The sequence below is a fragment of the Balearica regulorum genome, chromosome 2, assembly GCF_011004875.1.
Source record: "Balearica regulorum gibbericeps isolate bBalReg1 chromosome 2, bBalReg1.pri, whole genome shotgun sequence".
NCBI lineage: Eukaryota > Metazoa > Chordata > Aves > Gruiformes > Gruidae > Balearica > Balearica regulorum.
Window position 1 is genome coordinate 91,625,739 of NC_046185.1, and position 16,951 is coordinate 91,642,689.

The 16,951-nt window shown below is 40.5% G+C and overlaps 1 protein-coding gene across 13 annotated transcripts in view; it reads right to left on the reverse strand.

The window, feature by feature from the left end:
* PIGN (phosphatidylinositol glycan anchor biosynthesis class N) overlaps positions 1 to 16,951 on the reverse strand; it is a 106,370-nt gene that overhangs the window by 62,738 nt on the left and 26,681 nt on the right. For all 13 annotated transcript variants that reach the window (XR_012833916.1, XR_012833913.1, XR_012833914.1 and 10 more), the window contains exons 6-9: positions 12,331 to 12,455; positions 10,961 to 11,091; positions 6,090 to 6,206; positions 1,300 to 1,340 (exon numbers count right to left, since the gene is read on the reverse strand). Coding sequence is in view for 9 of the 13 variants with exons in the window: in XM_075744894.1 (XP_075601009.1) it covers positions 1,300 to 1,340; positions 6,090 to 6,206; positions 10,961 to 11,091; positions 12,331 to 12,455 (414 nt within the window). In the remaining 4 variants the exon portion in view is untranslated. The remainder of the gene's footprint in view (positions 1 to 1,299; positions 1,341 to 6,089; positions 6,207 to 10,960; positions 11,092 to 12,330; positions 12,456 to 16,951) is intronic.

A 16,951-nucleotide genomic window follows, 5' to 3' on the forward strand; every position in this document is an offset into this window, starting at 1 on the left:
TAGATCTGGAGAAACTATACTGGAACCACAGGCACTGCTCCAGTCTCAGATCTACTGTGCAGAAGGAGACTCCAAACCATTATTCGTCAAGGACAATACACACGTAGTGTAATATCAAGCAGAAGTCCAGTTTGCTATTTTTACCCATAGTCCCACACATACTACAAGACAAAAGCTCTGTCTCTGGGGACTCCGTTACCCAGAACAAAGTGACACTCAAGACTCTTCTACACAGTCTCAAAATAACATCCCCGTAACTCCTGCCAACCTTGAGTGGAAAATTCATCTCTAATTTTGTACCAGGGCTTTGCTGAAAGCAGCTGATCCAGAACATTCCCAACTTCAACCTTCCAACATGAGTTTATTTCCCTTGTTTGAGCAGGCTTGGAATCTGTTATTCATGTATTGGGTTTCATAGGATGACAGGAAGTAAGAAGCAAACAAGCTTCAGGTGCACACACGTACATGCATTATCATCAGCTTGGCTGATTTAGTATCAAGGGTTAAGTTGTCCACCTTTTTTTCTTCCTTTACAGTACAAATTGTCTAAATTGCTAAATCTCTGAGCCATAATCACACATCCTGATGAAAAAAAAATACAGTTTAACACTATAGCAAGAATTGGTTTTGATTCAATAATGATAGCAACTTCTGGAAAAAGCGACAAAATACAGACATTGAAATAGATAGCTCTGAAAAACTAAACTGAACATACACATGGCTAACTTAAGTGTAGCAAAAAGCATACAGCAGATGCTCACAAACTTGGGAAATGTGGTCATCAGATCACGCTTTTTTTGTGTTTAGCTGGGCACCTTCATAAGAGATACCAAGGAGGTGTAAGCTCAGCTCCAGAACATTTTCAAAGTAGAAAGTAGAGGGAAAGCATCACAAGTTACTTCTAAAGGTTTGCAAAACCAAATCACACTCTGAAAATATGCCAGATGCTATTCAAGTCACTTTCAGATAACGCAGTGAGTTTTCAAGGAGTACCTGGCATATTGTATTGCACGCTTTCTACAACAGCATAGGATCACATACTAAAAATGGTGTGATAATGCATCTTCAGGAAGAGAAGTTGTATGTAGCTGCCACGGGTTTAACAAGCAATTTAAACTTTTTCCTATTATGTTCAGTATGGCTGTGGTTCCTGCAACTCTAATACTTAAGTAACACATTCCAGGGAAATGCTACCTCAGTGTGATCATTCATTCAAATTCCATCAATAAGTTTAAATCATAGAAAACTCATAATTTAAGGTGAAAATTCAAGAGCTATTGAATTAAGTATGTTTGATACCTGATTGACATCCAGCCTCTTCAAGTCCTCCAGTTTCCATTCTGCAAGAAATAACAGAGCACATGAACAGCTTTGAAAGGGATAATTCAGTTGACATTTAATGTCTTGTTGCCATTTTCCGTAAAGTGTTGTTACTAAAGAGAATTATAATTTGGCTTTAGGATCCTAGCTCAAGAGGGGTTACAGATGGAACTCAACAGGCAGAAACAATAAAATGCATTCATTTCAGTTCACATTTTCTTTTATCCATCAGGATAAATTGCTGCCTGCAATTGTGACCCAGATCAGTTGAAGAAAGTCCAAGGTTTTTATTTTTTTCAGCACAGTATAGAAAGTGATGTATTACCTCCTGTGCCAACGAAAAGATTCAAACTCAGGTTTAGCAGAAGGGCTGTTTAAATCTCTTCAATAGTTTTTAAAAAAGGTTAACCCAAGGTCCCCAATATACTGGTACAGAGTGGTACAAGCATACTTCACGTCTGCCATAAGCAATACCGGCCAAGAGCAAGCTCAAGGGAAAAGTTCAACAATTTAGCAATCAGAACAACTACTATGAAGGCAGAAACAAAGCCAAATATACAAGCCCCTAAAGCTGTGGTGCATCATACAAAAAGCTGGTTCAAAACCGTATTTTCGTGCTCTCCATTAGCCTCTAAGGAAATAAAGAGGAAATTGCCTGTTTTCTTTGGGGGTGAAGAGTTATTTAAAAACAGAATTTAGCCAGGCTTGGGTTTTTTTTTTTTCACGTCTACTTTTCCTAATGTTTAAATTCCCTGCCCCACTACTCACAGCAATAATATGAGCAGGAAAAAAACCCACAACAAAAACCCACCAAAACACCCAGAAAAGAGGACACACAGCACTTTTGTTTTAATTCAAGCTTAAAAAAAAAAATCAGATACATGATAAGGGCTGAAACAGACTTGCTGATACAGTACTTAAAATACTGTCAACGGCCTACCTAGAGCAGATCTCAAGTACAGCCATAAAGATGTTGGGGGCACCTACCCTCAACTTGGGAACGAAACTTAAGGTTAGCAACAGGGGCACAGACACCTTTGTCCATACACACCAACCTAGACAGGCCAGTCAACACCCTGCTAACACCATCTACCAAAATGACACCGCAGAAACAGCACAGATGGAAGCAGGAGTCCACCTAGCAACTCAAACCATTGATGGTGCAGCCACATTGCCCAAAATTATCCTTTGGGTTTATGTGAAGTAGAAGAAGTTTAAATACACCAGACACAGGCTAGATGAAGAATAAACAGTAAACCTCCACTCAAAAGTCTGGCTCAAACTCATTTATTTTCTCCAAGCAGGTATTCAAATCCTACACCACACCACCCTTTCTCCATCTTCCGATACACCCTGTTTGTGCCAGACACAAACCTGTCTCAGCTGAAAACAGCCTGAGACAGGAAACATCCACATTTGCAGCATTGCACGTGCCAATCTTATTTTCAGCAATTAGTTCATACCACTGCTAGCTTCAGGGGTCTGACTACAGGTCCACTGTTATTTGGTCCCAAGAGCACCCTGAAAAGCAGCCATGTACCTTAACAGCAGCAAGACATACAGTTACAGTGAGTTCCCATGGCAACGCAGGGGAAGTATTATCAACATCAATCATGAATTGTGTTAAACTCACACCAAAATGTGCAAGTTTGCTTCCTTTTGCTTCCCAGAAAAGGAAATGGGTTTATATTTCTAGAGATACAGACTCTCACCTGTATTTTTATTATATAAATGCATTGTTTGTTTTCCTTTAAATAACATTTTCCAATGAAAAATGTTGGAAAACTATCTACATGCACACAAGGTGCTTAAGGTAGGAAGAAACTGTAGCTCTGCTAAAGAAACATCTACTTTTGTCAGAAATTTTACATCTCCACTTCCCTTACTCAGGGGAAGGCACAGAATTGAGAACATCTGCCTTGGACCAGGAGCCATAAGACATGAAGCCCAGGAGCTCCCGAGGACCGGGACACAGCTGCAGACCAGCCAGTCTGGGCTGTACTCCCAGGAGTGAGACGTCCTGGGTGTACGTACTGCCCACAATGGTTTACGATTCCAGCTCACTGTCTAGGTTTCCTGTACAGTGCTCAGCACAGTTTTCCACTCGCTTGATAGGGTTGTGGGGTTTTTTTCCTTTATCCTGCCCTGCTTTTACTGCAGCCCTCTGGGCAGTTGGATACAAACAGTCCAGGAGAAACAGCAGGGAAGCACCAATTCAAGAAGAGGCTGAGGCTATACGAACCAAAGAAAATCTCAGGTAAAACCTCACAGAAGCAAAAACACTGAAGGGGTACACTGAGCTCAGCTGCGGCAAAGCAGGCTGAGGGCCCTCTAAATCAGGCATGTGTATAGATGAAAACAACCACATCACGTTCTCCTGCTGCAGAAGGCTGTGCCTTCACTTACAAGCTTCTCTGGACTTGGACCCCAAAACCACCCGGTGGGGCTTGCGCTGAGGAGCCAGAGAGCAGCTCCTTATTCTCTTTCCTTCTGAAGAAGGGTCAAGCCAATGGCCAAATGGGTAATGCTACACATCACCCTCAGGATGCAGGGCTGCCATCACAAATCCTTCCAAGATGATTGCATGGCCAGGCCTGAGGGAAGGCGGAGCACAGGTGAAGGGGCTGATGAGAAGGCTGTCATCCCAGAACAGACACTGCACCACTCAAGGAGCACATTAATCTTCCCGTGACAAATTGGATAAAGTCCTGCCTGTTGGCATCACCTTTGGGGGTATCAACCCTCAGTGGCAATGTTGAGAAGAGAGACAATTCACTGAGCTGCCTACAGCCTGCTTGCACTGAAGAGAACATAAGAAGTTTGTCAGCATTAGAAATATTCTGCCGTTTTCATGAACTCTTAACTCAGAGAAATTAGGAAGGATTGTCAATAGACAAGAACATGAACACCGGTGTGTGTAATCGCAAATGTAAGTTGGACACCCATATACATCAGTGACACAGCAGTCTTGAAATGCTCTCCTCTCCTGCACACAGTCTCAGCTGCATTTGTATGTAGCAGGAAAGACAAATTCAAAGAACTTTTCAAGAGACCTGTTCTAAGCATTTTTTCTTTCATGTGAGCTTTGTGAAAATATCTGGGATTGTAACTTAATGGAGTGGCTGAACTGTATTGACCTGCAAAAGTGCCAAGTTCCATTTCAACAACATTTTTTTTCTTTACTTTTAAGCTACACAGCCTACTAGAAACTATAATGTACGATCATAGAAAGAATAGTCACTTCTTAAGAAGATATTCATTACTCAAATAGAGATTCAGACTCCCAAGATACTCAGAGAGACTCAAATCTCCAATAAAGATTATCCTTGGCAATTAAGAATCTGTAAAGATAGTGTCTGAACAGACCAACAACATGCTCGACAGCTGGAAAGCTGCAGAACAAGTCCAGAATGAAGGGAAGAGTTTCTGATGTTTGCTTTGGGGTGTTTGGTTTTTTGTCTGGTTGTTGGTTTGTTTTTTTTATAAAGCATCAGAAGGAGAATATGAAGCAGGCACAGCAGGGTTCAGACACATTCCCTTCTTTAAGAAAATACACATTTCCTAACAGATGACAGCCAAAAAGCTTTCCCTATTGTGTACCTGGAAGTCAGCTCAATACTCATCTTTTCTGAAATGCTCTCACACCATTTTCATCATTACTTGAAGTCGAACGCTGAGGTTTGTACTAAAGCTGCTGAGAATCACGGAAACTGACAGCTGTAAAAATCAACTATTACAGATCAACCCTTAGAGACATCAAGTGTCCTTAGAAGTCTAGCAGATCAGCTGTCACAGACACCAAAATCAGTTGGTTTTACTCTGTCTTCTATTTTTTCTACAACTCATTTTCAATTTTATCAAAGATGTCATAGTTTTATAGCGCAGTTAATCACAAAGAGTGAAACGTTAGCATGGCCTGCATCTGAGAAGTCCTGTTTAATTTGTTACCAAACACCTCCTCAAGAGCAAGGTGTGCTTAAAACCTCACGGCTGAAGTAATTGTTTTGTCTAACACAGCTTAGACAAACAATCCAGTAAAATACAAAGTCATTACCTCATTGATCCTGAGTAACAACCTGAGAGATTCAAGGCATCTTAAGAAACAGAACAGGCTGTAAGAATTGGCACATGGAAGAAGAAGAGCTTACACAGTTTAATCACACATGGTTCTAGAAATCCATTGATATTTCAGTAAGTCAGGATTTATTACATTATATATTTGAAATATTAAAAAATACATCTTCTTTAAAAAGCTTACTCTTCTTAAATAAATTGCAAAGGAGAAAAATGACATTAAAGAGTCACAGTTTTTCATTGAGAAAGATTGTTTACATTTCCACAGCAGTCACAAGGATGCAAGTGAGACAAGACAGCCCCTGGAAAGTCCCCAGGGTTGTACTGTGAAACTGGAAAAGTCTTAGGACACGTCAACTTATCATGTTTCTGTACAAATAGCTTTTAACCTCTGGAAGTCTTCCTAAGCATTAAGTCTCCTCTGGAACTAAGTTTTAGGAGTGTGAATAACCTCCTGTACCCAAAGAGAGAAAGTCTTCAATTCCATGATTAGAAAAGAAAACTGACTCCGATATTATCTACCCAATTTTGCAATATCTTCCCTAGACATGCCCTGTAACCTTTTCTTTCCACACCACACAAAGCAAGTCATGTTTACTGTAACAGAAGAGAAGTCAGTGAAGATCAACAGCTGTAATGGTTAAACACCTCCCTTTCCACCAAAATCTTGCACTTAATTTTTATATTTTACTTACCTTTCAAAAAATTGTCTTCAAAGAACTGGGATTTGACTTTCTGTGGATAATTCACCCCAGCACCCCAAACAATCAGTGGTGTTAAAGTTTCTGAGGGATGACCAGCTCCATGAGATCCTAAGATACACCAAACCAAAAAACGTGTAAACTTTAAGATGCATGGTGTCAAATCAAACAAAACCTGTATATATATATATACACGCACACACATGTATCAAGTTCTTGTTACAGTATACATACTAACAGACAGTCTATACCAGCTTCATAGCTTATTTTTATGCCACTAACAATAAAGGCTAAATTCAAGTTGGGAAATGGGTACCATTTAAGTCAAGCCTCTAAAGATGTAACTTTGTATATTTAAAAAAACCATACTGTTAACATACAGAAATTAAAGCCAAAGTATTTGAAAGCCTCAAGGTATAAAGGAGTTACCTGCTCAAAACACATGCACGTGCCTATCCTGAGCATCCCATGGAAACCAGGGATGGTTGATTTGAGTCCAATTAGGCACATGCCCAAAAAGTCATATAGAACTGACCTCCAGTCCCCAAGTAAGGATTAGAGTTCCATTTCAAAACCAGGAGACAATATGCATTGCACCTGTCATCCTTTCCCCAACGACACAAGTTCATTTCTTAGGTTTTAAAGCCTGGCAGCACACTCCTTAAAAATTGATAAAACATGACTTCCTTCCTTGGGGAAATGAAATCCCTCCAGATTAACGTATCAGCCGCCAAAAGGAGGAAGCTTTAAAACGATGATGTCTTAACACCAGCTGCACTGAAGCAGAAGCCACACAAGCTTGAAAGAAATGCTGGTCATTGAACTCCGTGGGTGAGGTACCACGGCAGTGAGATAACCCAGTCTCAAAGGGAATGACATTGTTATACAAACTCTATGCCAGTTACTGCACGGTCTACAGGATTATACATTTTCCTTGTATTTGCATAGACACACACTCTTCTGTCTGTGCATGTGTGTGTATATGTATATTAATAATTACAAAGGACAGAGAATAACACATTATTTTAAGGACAGCTTTCTTTTTCTCTTTCTTTTTTTTTCCTCCAACCAGAATTGGGTATGAAATTGGGCATAGCATTGAGGCTGTACAACAATCACTGTGGCAGAACTGAAGAGCCAGCTTTGCCTTCTTTAAACAGCCCTAAACTTAAGAACACAGAGGTCTGGGATTAAGATTTCCAATGTTCAGAAATCCCTTGGAAGGCACTCTCTGGGCTCACAAGCAGTAACAACTGCTCTTCTTGAAGAGTTTGGGAAAAGAGCAGATGGAGAGAGCGCTTCCTCCATCCTCCAGGCATCAGTTACTTCTTTCTATTGCAGGAGGAAAGTGCAATTTTTAGTGAGCTTTCATTTTAGCCGAGCCATCAGCTCCATCAGCATTTTACCGCTACTCCATGAATACTTTAAGGCAGATACAGCTGAGAGAGGCAGCTGTATCCACCCTCCTCCTGTTACAAGAATCATGTTTCAGCCTGATCTGAATTATAAGAGGGGGAAAAGTTAATTTGATTTTCAGCTGGGTCAGTTGCCTGTTCTATGCCTCAGCACCCTCCAAACGCACCATTTCAAGGGAAAGGGAGGGAAAGGGTGCTGCTGTTTAGTTTTCTCTTCTCTGGTCCAGCATACTATATAGTAGTGCTTATGCCAGGAGCATAGCAGGATCAAGTGGCCAAGGTGAGGGTGGGTGTGGGACCACCTATGCTGGTGGTCAGCAGTTCCATCTAAGATCAGCTTAAAGCAAAATCATGGAGCCAGACTGAGAAAGCAAGTGATTTTATCGGTCTTTGCCAACAACCACAGTTTCTTTGATCATGTCAAGTTCAGAACATGTTCTCTTCCCTAATAGGTCCCTCCTGCCCTTTTAATTTTTAATTTGTTTTAAAACTAGTGCACATCCCATTCTGCAAATAACCACTGAAAGACTGCAGCAGTTGCTGATACAGACTGCTGGCTATGGGCCTAAGCGTCATCTCTGGGTTTGCTCTCGGACTCACAAGATTCATTAACACTTCTGGCAGAAGATCAAGCTTTTTCTTCAAGACAGAAAGAGATGACAGAAAACTATGACAAAGTCTGAAGAGTTACTCCTATTACCTTTTATTTCCCCTTCAAAGGATCCAGTAGATAATGAGAACACCCCAGCAGCACACCCTGGCAGCGAGGAAGGCCAACAGCACCCTGGGCTGTGTTAACAGGAGCACGGTCCAGGGAAGGGATTATCCTCCTCTACCTGTGAGACAACCTCTAGACACTGGATCCAGTTTTGGGCTCCTCCAGTACAGGAAGGACATCAACCATCTGCAATGAGGTGGGGAGAGGGGGGTGGGGGGCGCAAATTGTTTGGAGGAGCACTTGTCCTGTGAGGAGAGGCTTCTAAGTTGAGTGTGTTTTGCCCATGATGGTAATTGGGGAGCAATCTCTCCCTGTCCTTATCTTGACCCACAAGCCTTTTGTTACATTTTCTCTCCCCTGTCTAGCTGAGTAGGGGAGTAACAGAGCAGCTTTGGGGGGTGTAAGGCTCTGATAACCAGGGAATGTCAATCCGTGTTGACCCAAGCAGGGATAAACTGATAACAAGGCAACGTCACAGACATCCGTCTCGACCAAGGACAGAACCTGTGGAGGCAGCATACTATCTTGTGAGCCCCTTCCCCTCTTCCTGGAACATTTAGACAAAAGACCATCTGTGTCCTGTGCGTGTGTGCCTGTGAAAGGCCATCACTTAGTCGACTCCAAAGTGTGTGTGTGTGGGGGGACAGTGAGACCCCCAAGACACCCACAACCCACCAACTCATTTCTGGAACACTCCTGAGCATATACTACGTCTGCTCAGTGATGACAGACCCCCGCCTATGGGGAGGAGCACATTGGGTTATAAAAGAGGGGAAACAAGTTTTCAGCGCATGCCTGCCACCTGAGGACTACCACTATGAGCAGAGAACATTGCTGCATCCAAGGATGGTGACATCTTTTCTCTTTTCCTCCCTTTCTTTCTCTCTCTTTTCTTCTCCATCACTCTCTTTGTGTTTAACTTCATTTTTGGCACATTAGGGTAATATCACCACAAGTTTTGCTAAGCCATTACCTTTCGTAGTTCCACTAAGTTTTAAGTACTGTTATAACTTTTGCCAAGCCACTATCTTTTGTGGTTCTGGTGAGTTTTAAGTAAATTTGTGAGTTTGAACCTCTAGAGTAATTCTTGTTACTCCTGATGACTGTGCAGAGAATTAGAAAGTTAACTTCACCCTCACCCACCAAGTGGAACAGGACAGGGGGCACCTGGCCTCCAGCCAGGGTCAACCCATCACATCAGCCTGGAAAAGAAATGGCTTTGCAGAGGACGTAACAGAGCATCCTGCCTGTATTCCACTGTGAAGAGGGCTGAGAGAAGATGGAGCCAGGGTCTCACTGCAATGAATGGTAAAAGGATGAGAGAGAACAGGCTTAAGTACGAACAAAGGAGGTTCAGATTGCAGATAAAGAAAATGTTTTCCACTCCATGAGGGCAGGCAAGTAGCGGAGCAGGCTGCCCAATGGGCTTGCATAAGCTCCATTCTTAGAGGTTTTAAAGGCCCTGCTGGATAAAGCCCAAGCAACTGTGTCTGATCCCAAAGCTGATCCTGTTTTGAGTAGGTGGTTGGACCTCCTGAGGTTCCTATGGTCATATATCATACAAAAAAAAAAAAAACCAAAATCCATACCTCCCTTATAAAAAATTATGAAATGATTACTTGAGAAACAGACAAAAAATGCCAGAATTAAAATTTTATTGCAAGTGGTATTCAGCTCAACATAATATTCAAAACAGGCTATTTTGCAAATAAGCAGATGGTAATTAGGCTGATTTTGAATAAATATACAAATATTTTTGTCATCTCTGGTGACAGAAAAAGTCTGCATCCCTTCCATTTAAAAGGTTTAGGATTTCACACACAGAACAAGATGCTGAATTTTGCCAAGACCACGCCTTGGTTCAAAAGTGTCACAGTGAGGAGCTACAAAACACACACAGCATTGGAAGACAGACATCATTTTCATTGGCTGCACAAAAGGACAGAAGCGTTCTTAAAATTCTTGAAAAAAGAAAAAAGGAAGAAAAAAAAATTATGTCTAAATGAGTTCACCACCATAAACTCTTCTCATCTGCCCTTTATCTAGTTATGTCAAAATTGCCCCAAGTCACTCAGCCACTGTAGTCATGCCTTTCAGAAGTGCCCTCTGTGGGTACCAGCCTGGCTGGCCACCTGCCTCTCTCTCTGTCCTGTACTCTCACCTGCTCCACCTACTCTCCAGCACCAGCCTCCTCTAGAAAGACCACACAGCAGGCCCATCCTTTCTGCTGTGTCTAAAAGGCCAAAATAAGCAAAAAGATCCTCCTTGTCAAGTTTTTCACCAGCTCCTGGACAGATTTGCCACCTTTTCCAAGTGCTTCAGAGCACCAAAGTGAAAACTGTATTTCCCATGTGGGCTGGAAGACCACCAACTTTGCTGTTGGCAGCCAAATAACACAATCTTCTCCTGCTTGGGCTAGTTTCCTACAGGGAAGCTCTGAGAGAGGTGGTATTATGGTCTTTTTATCCCTACTAGCAGCCACTAAGGGAGTTAAGCTTTACCCTACTACTTTTCTTTCTTCTGTCCAGATGTGCAATTTAGCTGTCACAGGGCTGATGGGGGTCCCTACAGCCAATTAGCCATTTCCTAATTTGCATGGGTTTCATATACGAGCAACACTTAGGATATCAAATCAAAGCAAGGGCTCCAAAGCTTCTAATGGGACCAAGTTCTAATCCCACTCCGAATACTCGTTCATAAACTCAGCTGACTCAACATTTGGAAAGACTCACCCCAATCTGTCATTCCATGGTCAGAAGTTAAAATAAATGCAGTTTTTCCATCATTTCCATAGAAATTGTCAATCATTGAAGCAATTTCTTTTACACCCTCGTCAACTTTTTTAATGTTCTCCTTGTATTCCCTAGAAAAATAAGAAAAAATGTTGTTAGATTCAAGGTGGCTTTCACACTGGGTAGGAAGCAAGTTATCCATGGTCATAATGCCCACTCCTTTGATCATAGACATATCCTCTACAGAACCTCAAGCTAACAAAAGGCATCCTAGATGTAAAATCTCTCCTCCTTTAAGTCCTATGTGAGAGAGCAAAGTGTCACAGCACAGTTTGAAGGTTCCTGAAGCTACAGTCTCAAATGGATGTTTATTTATATTTCAAATCTGACCTGTCCTTGATTGAAGGCTATAATTTAACCACCCACAGCTGGGCAAGTTAAGGAGAATGCCAAAACCAAGGAATACTGGAAAACTGAAAAGCCTTAAATTGTAAGTTTCAAAAATTATTTTAAGCCAGTAACTAAATAGCAAAGAAAGATCTCACCATGCAGGGACTGTTTTGAGATGATTCACAGATCAGCACAGATCCCAGTTTTGTGGAATACAGGCTAAACAAAAATTTCTGTATTTTTAGAAAAAGTGACCATGATTAACTTTCAGCCAATGAATTTTCTATTTGTTGGTGGTGCTAAAATCAGTTTTAAAACTTTATCTTCAAAAAATCATAACAAAAAGAACATGACACATACTATAAGTACGAACTTTGGAATGATGTAGGAAATCAGAGTAAGGATTTTGAAAGTACGCAAAGATCAAGAGAAAGACGATATATCCTACATTCAAAGCACGTGAGGAAATGAAAAGTTCTCAAATAACACACTTTCAAATAAACTGGTGATGAGTACTGTTAATCTAAACTCTTTGTTCAAGTGTCTTAAGGAAAGCTAAAACATAACACTGGAATTTGCAGCCATTATTCCTAAGCTTACCATTGATTATAAATTCAATCATATCATTTCAGCCATGGAGAATCTGAGAACTGCTTCCATTTTATAGTTAAAATTGCAATTTGCCACACCTCTAGATTATGTGTTGACTTTAACTAAGACAATCTGCTCAAAATCAGACTTGAGTACAGCAGTATAACCAAGCACACTATATACAGCAAAAATTTGTCACTTCTACAGAAGAGACTTTAAAAACAAAAAAACCCCAGAAAATTTAGAACATAAGTGATCATGGTGACATGTATGACTTATTGCAGAAACCCTCAGGACTACAAGTCTTGTTTCAGGCTTGATAAATAGCACTTAAAGTTAGTGTATGCATTTAAAACTAGTAAGGAAGTTACGCTTAATCTCTCAATTACCTTGAGTTTGGCCGATGAGCATGCCCATTTGTGTCTATGCCTAGCAAATGCAGGAACAGAACCACTTTCTCTTCATTCAGTGCAGAGAACAATGTTTGATTACTTCTGGAAGAATTAAAGAAGCTCTGTATGGAATAAACCATTAAGATATTAATCTGAGTACAATGGAAAATGATAAGACAGCCTATTAAAACTAAAACACAGCTGTTTTCATGTCAAAATACTGGTTGTTATTAGTTACAAAAGAAAAAAATAATTATTTCCCAATTTACTTCTTGGAGGATAACTACCATCAGTATAGCCAGTCCAAAGTTTCAGCTTATCTAATGCAACACTCCTCAAGTTGAGGAGTCTTTGTTGTGGTTTTTTGGTTTGGTTGGTTTGGTTCTGTCTTCTGTGTTTATTTGTTTGGTTTGTGGTTTTGTTCTGGGGTCTTTTTTGGTTTTGGGTTTTTTTTTTTTTGTTATTGTTTGGGCTTTTTATTTTCTATAGACAGAAATACCAGATAACTGCATATCATCCCTTCTTTGCCTCCTGTATGATCACAACAGCAAACCATTCCTGAGCAACACTTTTGGTTTTACACTTGCACTGATTTATCAATTTCAAGCTGGAAGAAAAGGTCTCAAATACTCTTGCTTTGAAAGCAGGTTCTGCAGGACTGAGATACCAAGCTACAACTTGTTTGCAGAAACTAAATTAAACCAGAACAAAACAAGACATGCTTTGCAAATACATCTGCCTTGCACATGTCCTATTTAAGCATCCCTGAGGCAGATGCCAGGGGGGATTTTCCCCTCTGACTGAATGAGTCTTGACATGGCTATTCTGTGTTAGACCAGCCCTATTACAGCAATGCAAAATGCAGGCAGACAGCTATTCCAACATGATCTCCTTAGTAACAGCACTGCCCAAGGAAACAAAGTTGGGTAGGGTTTCAGTTCAAAGAACACCCAAAGAACCTTTCACTACACTAATATAAAGGAAAGTGTCTTTGAATTTCATGCAAGAGTGCAGGGAAAATGCTGGTAAAGCCAGTGAACCATTTCTGCCACTAAAGGACATAGCAGTCCACCATACACCTGTGACAGTGGTGCAGCTCTTAAAAACTCAAGCTCACACCTTGTGTAAACAAAAGTCACTGTCCTTAGAGGAAGACTAAACTAACAGCAAGAGTGTCATAGTAAGCCATGTCAGGAAACCATGGCAGTAGACAATTCCACCTTTTTCCCTCCCTTAATATACACAAGCCGCATGGACTAATATTTGTGTGCTCTCAACTTCAGCTCTTGTCCAAACAAAATCATGACCAAAGTCCAGAGATATTTTAAATAAAGATACAAGAACAAAATCCGATCACATTCAATAGTAGTATAATTATTTCTATGGAGATTTCCATGTCCCGCAGGAGTCAGTCCACCTGCACATATTTGACCATAGACTGAAGAAGCTTTCCAGAGCACACCAGTAATTTGCAGGATACAGTATAATTCTGTTTTCTATTTTTAACAAAATAAAAGGAAACAACACATCAAAACAGACAAACAGGAAACTCCCAAAATTAAATCCTAAAATGTAGATCAACATTAGAAGGCAGTTGTTTTTCTATCATGGACTGATTAAGCAAGAGAAACCATTGTGAGGAAGACAAGGCCTGAGCTTCTCTTCTCCCACCAGACAGGTCCCCATGATGTACCAAAACCACCTCACTCTTCCAGCCACCTCGTAACCCAGAGCAGCAGCAGCCAGAATGGCTTGCCCAACCTTCGGCTAATTAAGAATGAGACGACTAAAGGAAGATGAGTGTAACCTAAGATGTGGTATCTTTTCCCAGAGTAAATACCAAACTTTATACCACGGAACTTTTTTTTTTTAAATAGTTTACAGAAAAAAAACAAATAGGAAGTTCACCCCAATGAGTTATCTTAGGCTGATAAAGGTGGTGAGCTGGTAAGCAGGACACCAAACAGTAGAGGCAAAACCCACTTCACCTTGCTCTGGAGGTTGCTGAACTGTTTGCCCAGCATTATCCTTGTATCTCCTCGTAGCCTGCTAAAGGCATCTTCTGTTTGGTGCTCACTATTCACAAAACTTGAGACCTACCGCCAGCCAACACTAGTTTCCAAGCCACTATTATATGTTAACTATATCCTTCTGTGTCTTTTTTTTAAATTTTATTTTGTTTCCCTTTTATTTACTCTATTCACTAATATTACCCTCCTTGTATATTTAAGCCAAATGCCACCAAGAAGTTTCAGGGATGGGAGTAAACAACAAAGGGGATGGGAGTAAACAACAAAGGGGATGGGAGTAAACAACAAAGGGGATGGGAGAACTCAGTTTCTCCGATCTCAAGAAAAGGCAATTAAGGAGAGATCTCATTGCTGTGTACAATCACCTACTGGGATGGTGAGGAGAAGATTGAACTAGACTGCTCAGAGGACCTTGTTGATAGGACAAGGGGAAACTCATCATTTGAAATGTAGGAAATTTCAATAATATAAAGAGAGTTTTAAAATTATTTTTTAAATCATAACTGTAGCCAAATATTGGAACAGGTGCTCAAGAGATTGTTCAATGTCTGCCCTTGAAGATGCTCAAAACTTGGCTGGGCAAGGCCTTAACTGGACCTCCTTCATGCAGGGAGCTGGACTCGATGACCACTACAGCTTTCTTCCAACCTTCTTCTATGATTCTGGCAACTTTTCTACGATTTTCTGGCAACTAACAACAAATAATGGACTGGCTACAACTGATATGCAATTTAGTAAGTTCAGCAATAAGTTTCCCATTAAAACATACACAGTAAACTGTAAAGTTAATTATAATGTAATACTAATTAAAATATTACAAGAGAAGTTCGGTTACAACTATGCGAAATCTTTTAGTATCATCTCCCTGCTTGGACAGAAGAAAGCAAACAAGACAAAACACCACCTAGAAGGTCTAGCAAATACATGATTTACTGATGTCTGAACAAAATATAGGCTCCGCAGATGTTTAACATAAGTTGCTGGGGACCATTTGTTCCCCCAAACAGAGCCCTCCATGGAAGCACGATCCTTTCATAGTGCTGATAAACTGTTGCTGACTGCATGGATGTACAGGGAGAAAGTGACCAAAAAGCTCCATCGTACATAAATCCAGGACACGTTAAATTGGTTGATTAAAGCTGTATATGCTGATGTGTGCTGATGCGAGATTTTAAATAGCTATGCCAGTTTTTAGATGTAAAATAAATGTACAAAGGCATGATAAACATATATAAACCAGGTTTACATCAGTTGAGCATGCTCCTACATGTATTTAAAATAAATAATTCAATCACTGTACTGCTAGTTAGAGCAGAGCAATCTGTATTGAAATCCACTGGCAGAAATCAACATCAGGTCATGGCACTGTCTGCAGAGCTTCAAAGTTTAACATCATTCAATTCTCGACTTTGGCCCCTGCCCTGCACAGAAGGGACAGTCTGAAGGCTTGGTCTGGCCTTCCTCCAGCAGAAAGGGGCCAAAGGAAGAATGAAATACTGTGTTCAAAATGAGAAAAGAAAAAGAACCAGAAAAAGAACCACGTTTGTCATCTGCACCTACATGTCCACTTAAGTCAGAAAACATCAACTGACTAACTTGAGCATATCCTACCCTGTGGTCATAATAAGTTGTGGTTAGACCATCACTGAGACTCATCTCCAAGACTGAGCTCCTGGAATTTTAACCATTTTACCCTAAAAAAGAATTCAATCTTATAAAGCTGGTTTTCACTAAATACTTAAAAAATATATCAGAAATTCATTAAAAAGACCATTTTCTTTTCCCTGTTAGTTAATCAAGACTCCCAGTATTTTGCTCCCTAATTTTTCTTTAGCACAGACTCAAACCATTATCTAGGTAAAGGTTATTTAACTGACAATCATTGTACCACATCACACTAAATTACACTCAGTCCCTTAATTATTTTGAAAGCTTCTAAAAAAACCCCCAAACCAGAAGAAACCCGCAGTCAATCAACTCCATACCCATCTGGATCTCCAAGGCACTCCCAAGCTATTACCACACTTTAAAATTACTGAGTCAACCCAGCTGCAGATAAAAGCCCCACTCAGTCTAGTCTACACCGAATTTTCGCTGTCCCAAGAAAGGGCTAGGATCACCTTGTAGCATGAGCAGATATGACAGGAACTATCAAGTATCATACATTTTTTTTCTCCACTAGTGATTTAAGCAATCTGCTTCTGATCCACACAAACAAAAACTAGTCAGAGTTTCTCATCTCCTGACCAACTGAGTTATCATTAGTTAGCACTTTGTAAGAGAACAACCAATTTCAGGGTGCCAGCACTAGTAGCCCAAACGTTAGTTAGCCATTTTCCATTTTATCCTCATGTTTTTTGGGGCAGAGGAAGCCATAAGTGGCCCTCGTTATGCTTGGGACCTGCTGACTACACAGTAGAGAGAGGGAGTACACGTTAGTGTCTTTTACTTCCTTGTCCAGGGTTAAATAATATGTTGTTAAATATTTGAGATGAAACTCAATGGAGAAAAAAGTAGGCAAAGCAGAATTCAGATTTCACCAAATTGTCATTGTTACTTACATATATAATCTCACCAGCATAGCTGAG